At 40.8% G+C, this 13,057-nt stretch overlaps 1 protein-coding gene across 1 annotated transcript in view; it reads right to left on the bottom strand.

Annotated features, from left to right (window-relative positions):
• Positions 1 to 13,057, bottom strand: part of LOC148822896 (protein Jumonji-like) — a 142,562-nt gene that overhangs the window by 65,257 nt on the left and 64,248 nt on the right. Inside the window, exon 2 of the mRNA XM_088929014.1 lies at positions 6,237 to 6,372. Within this exon, the coding sequence (XP_088785140.1) occupies positions 6,237 to 6,372 (136 nt within the window). The remainder of the gene's footprint in view (positions 1 to 6,236; positions 6,373 to 13,057) is intronic.

A 13,057-nucleotide genomic window follows, 5' to 3' on the forward strand; every position in this document is an offset into this window, starting at 1 on the left:
CAGGCATAAAAGTACTAGCCACCCAGATCAACAAAGAGCTTTTATCCAAATCTTCAACTGGTATCCAAGTACCATTCTTTTTAGCAGGCTCCAAAAAAAATCACAAGTCTCACATCTGCACAAATAGGGTTCAATTTAAAAGAGCGTCTTGGCATGAGAGAGGGCACTGCAGTATGACTCCTCAAAGATGAGCAAAGTGAAAATCATCACACTAGGGTCTGCACACAAAAGGACCTAATTCAGCTGGATGATATGCAATCCAGACTCGCTTCTCATTTCCTACAATTACCGGAGTACATATAGCATGCAACAGCTTCATTTGAATCTCCATCGTTAAACAAAATCAACACATTTCTCTTGGATAGGATGCAGAAATGGGTTATCAGCTGAGGTGAAGGGGGAGATCCAAGTGTGATGGCCAGGGCAGAGGTGTACAGTTGTTGATTGATGGCCGCCTGCCTGCATGGCACTACACTGATCAAGTCCCTGGACCTCTCTTGTTCTCTTCCCTGCAAGCTCATCGTGACATGACAACATTCCACCAACACTGTGTGCATCCTCATGTTGTGCAACAACTTACTTGAGTAGGTATGCTGTGGACAACTTGAGAGCTATTCAACGCTTGACTGAGACATCTTGGTCTTGCAGACCAGTAAACAGACACATACTAGTCCTGACTCTAGAGAGGAAGGGGACAGAATGCAAAGAGGCAGCACCTGCAACCAGGTGATGTACTTGTGTTGCTTTCAGTAGTGGCCACATGTTACTGGCCTGTAGCTTTTGTCAACCCCCTGCTGATCACTTTGTGACCAGACCAATGCTAAATCAACATAATGAACTTGTCTAGATCATGTCTGTTTAATAAATGTCAGTGGACCTGCTACAATAAAATTTCCATGATATCTAAATAAGTTGGTGTTATATTTAATTCTCAGAATAGCTTCTTTACATAATTTTGCTGAAACATCCCCTTACAGAGGTCAGTCACTTAAAAAAAGGCAGAAATTTTTTTGTCCTAAATCCTACCGATGCTATGAATCTTTACGAAAAAGCCAAGTTAAACTAAATTCAAGTTAAATGGTTGTTTAAATTATCTCCCTATAACATTTCTAATTTGTGTTCTGAATGACTGATGAAAAAATGACTGATGTCAAATAAAGGGGGAAAAAAGTTGGACTGAAATGGACTAAAAAGTCTTTAAAAGCAACCTCTTCAACACTTTAGAGCCTAGGGCATAGATAATGACAAATGGGTAGATCTGTGTTTTATATTTTGCACTGCTAGCCTCATATAGAGGTCATCACAAATGGGGAAATACTAGAATTTTGGGGATTCAATCAGGATATAGCAGTGAAGTCCCAGAAAAGACAGCTAGAAAAACTGCATGGATTTAAATGTTTGAAATATTCTGACGTGTAAGCAATGGAGAAGAAAAATTGGGGCATGTGAGCGTTTCAGAATGAAATCCCAATCTGATTTTCCCAAATGAACTAGATATGAAAGCCCTATAATTTATCGAGTGAAACACTGTTTATTAAACTAAACATATTTGACAATGATGTCTCTTCTAAGCTTAATGAATGCTTATTAACTTAAACAATATATTACATACAAGCCAGTGAGCCTCATTGTCAGAGGATGTTAGAATTTGTCTTCGACAGCATGCTGAAAGCAGTACTGAGCTGAATTTTCAGTTGCAGGCAAAAATCTACAGTGCGATCTGAAATACCGTTTCTGTAAAAACGTTGCAATTATTAAATTCACTGATCCTCCTTGGAAGGATCAGTGAATGTGGACTCTGCTGAACAGCAGGGTGACAAACTCCATTTTCAGGATGGGGAAATCAACCTTTACCCTACAGAAAAGGGCACTGCATTTTTCAGAATGGTAACTTGCCACCAATCATGGGGATAACCTGACCCGACTGGGAAGAAAGAATGATGTCATCGTTGCCACATGTGTAGTGCAGTAGTGACCAGCAATGGTCACAACATGGCTGGGCACAAGCAAAAAAAAAAAGCAAAGTAAGGAAAGTAAATATGAAGGTCTCCTGTTTCAAGCTGCACATGCTATTGTTGTGGGTTTAGTGAAAACACAGGAAACGGTACACCAGACATTTCAGATTTTTTACAACTCAGAAACAAAATATTCTAATAATGGAATCCACGTGTTTAGAAACCATTAAATGAGTGTACAAGGATATGGTAGCATTTGCAGATGATCTGTTAACAAAACCACAAATCTCAATGAGGTAGAAGACTTACACTCCACACAGCATATAATTCCAATACCTACTGTACATCACTTTAACTTGCTCTACCTTGTTAAAGACAAATATAGGAGGCTGGGACCTCAAATCAATATAGTGATATTTTATTGCGGATTTTACTTTTACAATTTACACTTACAATACTATGTGACAATCTTATCCTTATAACGGCTCCCATAATCTTGAATCCTTTAAATCAACTGCCAAGGACATCCTTTGTTCTGTACTTAATCTTGCTCGGTATAGAGTCTGAAAGCATTTGTCTATCAAGTGTTAACCTCTTGTGACATTATCAAGCTGAAATTCCTTTTCTTTTTGCTCAAGACTAATAAAAAAAAAAGTCCTCCTACCATAAACACTGGTAAAGGCATCCGTTTGAAAGCATACTTTACATTCACAGGAACCAAACATTTTATCTTTGTGTGGTCTCTTGGCTGCAGTGCAACGGTAGGAGGCTGGGTCTCTGCCATTAGGCCATGCTGCAGGCCTGTGGCCCACTGAGAATTTACTGTACTGCATTTCCAACAAGCAGGCCTCCATTAAGTAAATGCTGACCCTCTTAATATCTGCTCTGCCTGTTGGAGGGTTTTATTTATCAGGCCTTGGTAAATTACAAACCCACTGCTTGACAGCAGACTTCCTCAGGGCACAAGTACAAGTCAAATAAATCCCTTCAGCAGCGAGTTCACATGTTGCGTTTGGTGACGGAGGTCAGTTTTGCTTTGACCTGCAACAGTGCCCCTGTGCCAGTCTCTCCAGGTGCAGATGCTGGCCCTGCAACAGCCAAGGCACCCGGCTGGAGATTAGAAGCAGATGACGCGTTGTCTCTACAGGCAAGGGAAAGAGGCTCTTTCCTGCTGGGAGAGTAATGCAATTTGAAGAACATGCAGTGTGAGTGCAAGCAGAACAAGCGAATCCTAGCTGGGTAAAGTAAGAGCACAATCGATATGAAATTAAACCTTCCGTGTGGGGAGAGAGTGGCTCCTGCTTGCGAAACAGCTTGGCTGAGGACGGATTCAAAGCGCATATTGTCATTTGGTTAATAATGTGCTTAGTGGCTTGTGAACTTATGAAGATGGAAAAGCAGTGGGATCTGGGAGAGCTGCAATTGACAATTTGATGGGAACAAGGGGGGGGGGGGTGTACTCAAGGAAAGAAGGGGTTTTCTATTCTTTTGGATTCTGTGTATTTTTTGGCAGTCCAGCAATAAAGCAAACAGCTTTGCAGTGCATCAGCACGTAAAGCTTAAAGGGACAGAAGCGTCAAAGCAGGCCCTAGCGTCTGTATCATGAGAAGAATGTTTCCCGTTTCTCCGCGTTTCTCTATTAGTAAGGGAAAACCGGAATCAATGAAAATCAGGAGAGTGCTTTCAGAATAAGTGCACAAAATGTGCATGCAGACTGCATCAATGCAGCAATCTGCCTATATCAGTTGCACGCGTGCAACATCACAGTCAAACTAACGGCAAACCCAACAATATTAATAGAATTTGCTAAACGCTCAATAGGAGCAAGTCAGGGAATGGGTCTTCATCCAATTTGCAATTATTCTCTTAAAACAAAAAGTTACCATAGTGATGGAAGATCCATTACTGTGACCCCTCAAACGGTAGAGTGTGAATTCAGTCTGACTCCAGGACAACAAAATCTGACTTCTTGGCATCACCAAAGATAAAACTGCTGTCCTTCAGATACTACATGTACCCAGCGTACTTTATGTTTTAGACAGTACTTTACAGTGTCACGTTTTTATAGGGGCTTTAAATGGCAAAACGCAGTAACCAAAGTACTAGTTTAAAACTAGCTTAAAAATTTGACTGATGACAAATCTAGGCAACTAGGCCAGTTAAATAAAAAGCAAATAGCTCAGCTTACAATTTGCGATTAAGCAGGAGATTTGATCTGGTCCAAACCAATGTTAAAAGGCAAAAGATGAATGACAGGAAACTCACTGCACACTTCCTGAAAAGTACCTTATTCACAATCGGTTATCATCACTAGTCAATCCCCAGCTCTACCAAGCAAAAAAAAAAGTGGTAAAAGTGTATGAAGAAGATGAGAACAATAACTCTCCTCTCAACTTCTCCCTTAATCCCCAATCTCTTTCAACTTTCTTAAAGCCTACAGTCAGGAACTTCTCATGTGCTCTCATCCCTTGTTCTGACAGAAAAGAACTTGATCTGAGGCTGTCTGGCGTTAGCTATCTTTGTTGACTGTACGTTGAGTTGTAGTGTCAAACAGTGCCAATTTACTCTTCCTGAGTTCTCTCCACAGGCAAACACTGAACCATGCTATCACGTCCTCACTTTCATGCTGCCTGTTTCAGATCTCCTCAAGGCACCCACTCAAATATGTATTGAATATTCCTGTTTACGGCAGTGGTCGCTATTAAGATGCCCAGTGGTACTGTGGTATGTAACTGAATGTGAATGCAAAGCAGGGTGTTAACATCTTAAGCTTACATGAAGGATTCTGGACTTGCCTGATGTTCATAAAACTTTCACCTGCCAAGCCCCAAATGCATATATTAGGAATCTTACTGTTTATTTTTTTATTAATTTTCAACAAAATTCACTTACAATCATTAAAGAGCAATAAGATTAAAAAAAACACAAAAAACAGCATGAAAGTAAATAGTATACAATATCATAGTTGTTTTTGTTTTAAATATCTGCTTTTAAAGTACTTCTCATGGCAAAATACCATTTATGTGCCATTTTATCTAAATATGGTCCATCGTACCTTCATGACTTCCATGTTAAAGTTTTTTTAATGCATCTTTGTAAAGGAACACCAACCTCCCACTTCTTCACATTCCCTGTTGCAGAAATCAGAATTCACAACTATGAATGATAATAATGAACAGGCCTCCAAAATTAACTACTCGGAGACAAAATGAACCACGAAGCACCAGGTGTTATCCTGTCATCCTGTTATCCTTCAAGTAGTCTGAGAGAAAGTGGAAGGGCTGCGGAGTTTCCCTGTTCCTGTCTCGGAACTGTTCCCTTCAGCCAACAATAGAAGGAATTTCTTCCTGCTACAGTATATGTACACAAAGTCAGTTGTCAGAGGCCTAAATAACATTCAGGGAAGATTTAGAGAATATCGGTTCCAATACTGCCTGTTTCCAAAGCAAAACCCACAACAACAGTGCTGGAACAAATATCGATTCTACAACTACAGTAAATATTCACCACACCTAGAAAACGCACAAATATTTTCGATCTTCCCAATCTGCCACTTGAGAAAGGAGTTTGAGCCATGAAGTAAACCTCTGTACAAAGCACCTTGCTTTTGGATCATGGCATAGTTGTTTTTGAATGCAGCATGGTCACCAGCTTTCTGCTCATGGGGAAATCAGTGTCTAACTGCATCTCTGACAATTAAACTGCATCTCTAAATCATACAAACTATGATCTCAAATACATCTAATAATATTCGGAACGCACCAGAAGCACATGTTACATTGGCAGTATGCAGAGACCTCATTGCTGGAACAGAAGCTAAGAAAAGAGACCATATTTGAACTAGAGCCTGTTACACTTACAAGTTAGTTCTTTATATACAGAATAGTGCTCGTCTTTTCAAAAAAATATCTCAATACTCAGCATTTAACAGTGTAATGAGAAAGCACATTTCCTAATGCAACAGCATTCAGCAACATGCATTTGCTACTAAGATCAATAAATTGCGCTCGTGCAGCCATGCCTTTGGCCGATCAGCAGTTTCTCGTGGACACGATTAATGAAATGCAATTCCCAAACTCCGATCAAAGGAACATTATCCTCAGATCCTAAGTTCCGCACCCTCATGCTCATCACTCCTTCATCTATTCTAGATCATTCAAAACCGGCCACTGCGGAGGCAAGCAAATGGATAAAGAGTAGCTAATGAATGTGAAGCTGAGGGACTGACTAACGAGTCAGCCAGCGCCGAGTTTTGGGAGTGTTAAGCACCCTGTTTCTCACCATTTGCGGTTTTGGGTCTGCCTCCAATCCCGTCTCCCAGTTGCCTTTTCTGTGCGCTCTTGAACTCCTTCAGAGACAGGTACAGCACCTTGCGCACCACTCGCTCCTCAGACCAGGGAATCCCATCGCTGTCGTCCTGCAGGAAAAAGGAAAAGGGCGCCTGGTTAACGAGGACGTTGCTCAGGGGCCATAGCTCAGACAGTCGCACGCGTTAGCAGAGCAGTCGCTCCAAAAACAAACTGACAACACCGATTTTGGAGAATTTTTTTACATCTGCTGCAGCAAAGGAAAATTCCCCCCATCACCAACAATTCCTGTATCAAATCTGTCAAACTTGACATGCAGAAATCAGGAATTTGTACTCGCTGGTACAAAGTATCGCCCTCTTGTGGCTGAAACTGAAACTGCAAGAACACTGATCTCCACGGCTTCCTGGAACACTGCACTCGCAGGGACACCACGGACTGCTGTCCACACCAGTCCTTACCTGGGCTTAGGGAACCGATTTCTCACACTGTAGAATAAATGTACACCTGAATAAAAAATGTTTTAGAACATGCTGGAATGAGGGAAGGCAATTCTCAGCACTGTGTTGCAATTCACTGTCTCCATCACAGCAGTGCACTCTTCAACATAACTGCTATTTGAATATAGAAGGACAGGCTTCATCTGAATTGATCATGTATGGTCAAAGAGGGTATTTAACTTTTAAAATAACAGGGTAGGGAGAAATCAACCATCTGTCTAACTCCCCGTATTTAAAAGTCTAAAACTTAATGATAAACTGAATAATGCATTCACATCAGCAGCAGTCAAATTTACCTGGAATTTTGTATTACAAGCTTTGATATTACAGCACGAAATATCAGATTTGCTTGAAAACGGACTGAGGTGGAACACACCAGATCTTTTTATATGATCACCATCTAAAAGTGTCCAGGAGGCAAATGTAAACCAAGTATAAACCAAGTGTGGCCCTCTCTGAACTGAAACATTCTGATCAACACAAATTCTAAAGATTTTCCAGCTGATTGTGACCTTACTTCCTTTTTTTTTCAGTACAGGATGTTGGTAGTGCAGAACATCTCTGAGGGTACAAAGCAGTTCAAGTCTTTTTAAAGATGTTTCAGTGCTGATTGGTTCAGTTGCTGTAAATCCACAACAGTTCCAAAAGCAGCTCCTTAAATCTGCCTTATTTAAAAAAAAGATACATGTTTGTTGCTCTCCTGAATTGATTAAGAACCTGTTACAGCGCCTCACACAAAACCACAAGCAAACAAAGTCTAGGAAGGACTACTGCAAGTGGCAACAGAAAAAACTCTGCACTGCCAAGTGAGAGAACCAGACAAATTTGCATAGGGTACAATTCAGGGGGGGAAACAGCAGTGTTTTAAAGGCCTCTGGAAAGGCTTCTTAGAGAACAATGGAGCATTCGAGAAGGTGACTGATCACGATGGACACACGATGCTCCCCCTCTCCTGCAGGCTGGGAGAAATGCACCCAAGGCATTGAGCCTCTGTTACAGCCATGATGGAAACCCAGCCTTGGGAACCCAATCAAGCATTGCAGCTGGGCGAGAAAACAAAAGGAAGTTTTTAGCGCCTAGTTCGACGACGCTGACAGGTAAACAGCATGGCTGACAGGGAAGAGCGAGCTTGAAAAAAAATGCCGGCGCACTGTTGCTTGGCAATACTGACTGACTCGCTTATTTAGGGTGTGTAGAAAGCATCAAACCAAAACAGAACTTCATCGCAGGCTCAAAATCTCATTTTCTGGCAATCCAGCTATAGATACAGCCTAGATTTATAGTGTTTATTGAACAGTTAATCACAAGTTTCTTTCAATACATATAAATAAGTATTAAGGACCATGCAATGAAGTTCACACTGCACCGCTAGAATAACAAAAGCTAAAAAAAACATTTCAACACTTGAAGGAGCCTGTGTTCTCCCTCAAAGAACCAAAAGGCCGCCGAAAGATGCCCCGAGCCCTGATTACTGCCCTGCTTGGGAGAGATGGCGAAGAGTCCAGACTGGGGCCAGTGTGTGCAGTGCGTCTGTGATCCAGGTAAGGACTGCCAATTAAAGAGGAGCTATTCTTGTTTTATTCTTTGTGGCCTGGCGCTGAGCCAACCCCCACAGCGAAGGGGTATTATTGACTTGTGTTACACGTGCTACTGTACTGAACGCCCCCCCCCCCTTTGAACCCTGTGAGCTGACTAGGAGTTTGCTGGAAAGTTTTCTACAGAGTTCGGCAATCAGCCAAAAAGCTGTTTCCTCAGATCCAGCCACCCCTGTTCGCCTTCCCTTTCCCTCATTTGACACCACATAAAAAAAAAATACCGAGCAACTTATCAGCAGCTCATTATCCTCACAGATATAGAAAGAATTTGTGGGCCACAGCACAGGGCCCACACACTGAACTCACTTCAGTTTAAACTGAAGGCGTGGAAATAAACAACGGATCTGGAACTGTCCACCCTGTGAGGTAGCTATTCTCTTATTACCTCTCAATTGAGGTTAAGTTGGCTCACAAAATCTTCAAAAAATGTTCACATTAAATTAGTTTATGAAGAAGCAATCAAGGGGGTAAAATGTGAAAAGATCTTCAGAGGAACAGACTATTGTGACAGAATACACACATTTGCTTTCTAAAGAAAATACAAATTGCTTCGCAAGCTTCTTTGAATACCAAATTATGAAGCATTTATTGGGGAAGAAGCCAAGTGTTGTGAAACCAGGCTAATTAATATTCACATTCCCATAGTTCATAGTAAATGTAAAACATGCCACTTGAAACAGGGAGGATGATATTTCAGAATAGCGAATCCACTAACAAGACCCTTCCAATCCCATTACAAAATAGTGGCACTGCCGTCATCTTAAATTTGTATTTATTAATAAAAAACTGCAGTAGTTGTATGCCATCTGTCTTTTCAGTGGTATTGGACCTCAATTGAAATTGAAATTCATTAACAGTGAACGGACCTCTGAAGGAGCTTGCACTGCTGCCTCATGGAAACTTCCAGAAGGATACACCAGTTCTGTGCAATCTATCCAGTGCTGTCTGAAGCTCAGATCAGCATTTACCAAACCAGATAGTCTGCTTCAATTACACACACACACATCACGTAGATTATATTGCCTTATTCGTTTACATTTTTGGTAGATTTTTCAAACATATTGGTCCACAGCAATTAGGAATATATTTTTAAACAATACACAATTACTAAACCCACACACAAGACCTCTTCTGTCAAGCGACATTTCTCAAATAGGCATCAGACAGCTCTTTCAGAGTACAACAAACTGATGCCAGGTCTCTTTGGAGACGAGACGTTGGTTCAGCTCTGCTCAGATCTCCGTTCTGTGCGCCCAGGACTCACGCAGCACAGCACGGGCGGACTGGCAGCACATCCATTTCCCAGAAGGCCGTGTTAATTAGCACAGGGACCCTTTGTTGTTTGCCAGAGCAGCCTAGTGTTACGGAGAACTCAGCTGTACGCACAAGTCAGATGACAATCCGGGGGGACTGCACAGAAAATCTTTACACTCGAGCGTGCACATTTTGAACACCAACGTCACGTCATTGCAATAAGCCACCCCCCCCATCCCTGCCCTACCTTCCGCAAATCAGAAAAGAACCCCATAATTAATGCAAACCCGCACAGATTCAGGGTGCAATAAGAACAGTGACAAAAATCCAAGTTGAGCTGAAGCCATTAATCATTTCACTCATAAAAGCTGCCAATGGCTGAATTAATGGCAGCATTCTGTCAGCATGCGCTGCATTTAATAAGTGCATCTAGCCCTGCAAGATGAGAGAGGGAACAGCTACTTCTGCCAACGATCTTGCTGGGGCAGAAAAAAAAAATCAATACGGTACCAAGACATTTAAAGAACTGGGGCAAAAAGGGAAAAGATCTCAAGGCTACACTTCTTCAGATGGGCCAAAATTAAAAAAACAAAAAGAAAAAAGCCTTAGCCAGAATAATATTAAATTTAAGTAACTAACAAGGATTAATGTTTTGCGGTTCAAGCTGTTTACCTGACTATTTTTTATAAAGTCAGACAAATGTCAATTTCATGGCAGGACCACGTTTTTAAATTCAGCCCAGCAGCCTAATCTAATGCCTCTCAAAACAAAAACATTTAAGAAACCGTTCTAAAGCCTTCATTTATTGCCTACACGGCAGTCTTATTGATATTGATCAAACCTTTAAATCAACCCCACAAAAACATAAAATGACTTTTTAAAAAGGTAAGAAGCTGAGGGTGAAAACTTCAAGAAGCCAGATATGGTAATGTAGTCTATACTTTTACCTCCTATGAACAACCTGAAAAAAGCAGCCCTTATAAAATTAAACCTAATGGATTATTTTTAAAATAGTAACTTTCCCCAACACTACACAAAAATCAGATGAAAATTCATGTATAATATTTTCGAAAGGCATAAAGAACACAAAGCAAGAGAAAGGGTGCTCCAATGTCACCACGCTGACCATCATAATGAAGCAGCTCAAACAAGTAAAGGAACAACACTAGAACGGAGCCCATGGTCGCAGGAAAAAAAAATGACGATGATGACGTAACAGGGCTGGCAGATTTCCAACAGCTTTCGTGGGTCTTCCCAGGAAAACTCGCCGCTCCCCCAGCATTTCTCATTTCCTCCTTGGCAAAGTTGTAAAGGATGAGACCGGAGCCTTAACCGACAGCTCCAGAAATCAAACATGTTCACAAGTGCCTGCTGCCCTTGCAGTAACTGTGGAAATGGGCAGATTACTGCAAAGCTATCTGGGAAGGAGAGGAGCGAGGCGGCCCTTAGGGAAAGGTCAGAGGTCAGATGAACTCTCCGTTTGAGCTCAGGTACAGTACAGCTCTGAGCAGGTCTTGGCTGAGGAGGCAACTTTCGTTTGGACAGGAGAGTTTCTTCAAACACAAAAACAAATATGCAGGTATTTTACAATATTGATCTCCGGTTTCTTATTGTGCAGTAAAGGTAACAGTTCCCCCCCACTCCCCTAAGTGGAAAAAAATTGGACTTCTCCATGTGTAAATTTTAAACTTGTGTAACTGAATTGTTGCTTTATGAAAATATTCATAGCAAGGAGACCACAGTGTAGGATAAGACCATAATGAATAAATTAGAAACAAAAGCAAAACCATAAATATCTGGTTAAGAAATACAGCTGTTTAAATATTCTAATACAGCAGAGAATAAATGGCTTCATGCACAATCGAAAATGCTTTAAAACAATAGGTTCCTTTCTGCAAAATCTTGTTCACTTGTACCTTTAAAAACCAAAAAAACAAAAACAAATGCATACTAGCATTCACAAGGCCTGCTATAATTAGAACTCATGAGTGTCTGGATTTCATCTTGAAACGTAGGCAGCTAGCCAAAATGACCCTCTAACATACTGAATTCTGTTTTTATAACACACAGACCTAAAAATGAACTGTTGTGTGTGTAATAAACATTCCTTTTACAGTAGCCATCTCTCTCCAGACTTCAAATCATACAGTACAACTGGCAGAATGTGTAAAAGTATTATGAAAAACAGTGTCCTCGGAGAACAGGAGAGACTCTCGTATATGTCTGAAGAAAATATGATTTTGGTAGGAGAGAAGATACAGCTCAGCGCAGTGCTATAATTTCCCATCAAAACAAGAATGCAAACTGCAGCTGGGTTTACTTTACAAAAAAGGAATTAAAAACATAAGTTTCTTCTTTCCAAGAGTTTCAATTTACTCCTAATGAAAAGTGAGGAAATGTAATTCCACTATGAACATCACTAAAGGTATTAAAGAAACTCTAGATATTGAAGGAAATCCTTGAATTCTGACCTGAACAATCCCAGGAATTGACCCTTTACCTCTATCACAACATAAAAATGCGAAGCTTGTCGTTTTACTGTACACAGAGGCTCAAATAACAAATAACTCACTTTTTATCCTTTAATTCAGTTAATTCAACAAAGACAGTGACAAAAGCAAAGATCACTGGAGTCCTGGACAACCTACTGCAGAATCACCTCAGGCTAGGTGATCCATTATAATACAATTATCACACCAGAAAACATGAAACTGATCATGATTTTGATACACTGCAGCCTGAGAAACCAGGGTTGCAGTTTAATTCTAGAACTGCTGCACCTTTCTGAGAAAGACAAAGCCATCTGTTTAAAGTTTTTGCTTTGTCAACACGATAGGCATTATGTACAGCTGCACAGCTTTGAAAGCCGACAAGAATTACACATGTAAGCAGATAATATTGAAGTCAAACTAAACAGCGCATCTAAATGACAGATTGCCAAGTGTAACTTGGCTCTGTCTGCCAATAAATTGCTGTATTAAGTTGATAAAGTCGGGGGCAATAGCTTTACTGGAATGGAATGTTTCACAATTTTTTTAAGAGGACGAGTCGGAGATCTACTGCAAGTTAGTCAAACCATAGCCCAGTACTGGGCCCCGGCTATCTCATCACCACGGCAATCATGCCTCACCCCTTACCCTCACAAATAGTAGGCCCCCATGCCAGACCATCCAGCAGAATCCCCTCTCTGCCAACAACACCTTGCACAGTGACAACTTAAGAACACCAGTTGACACAAAGGAACTGTTTTTCAGAATTTATTTAAAAAGAAAGTCTTGTAACAATAACATTACCTCTAGAAACTAAGTTATGCAGGAGAAAGCCATTAATGGCATCAGTCCAGTTATGACCTGGAATGAAATTCCATCCATATTATCTCATTACATCATTGGCAAAACTCAGCCTAGTTTCTCTTTTCACATTATAACTCGAGTCAGAAGACTGAA

The sequence above is a fragment of the Atractosteus spatula genome, chromosome 12 (assembly GCF_055471065.1).
Source record: "Atractosteus spatula isolate fAtrSpa1 chromosome 12, fAtrSpa1.hap1, whole genome shotgun sequence".
In the NCBI taxonomy this organism is placed as follows: Eukaryota; Metazoa; Chordata; class Actinopteri; order Semionotiformes; family Lepisosteidae; genus Atractosteus; species Atractosteus spatula.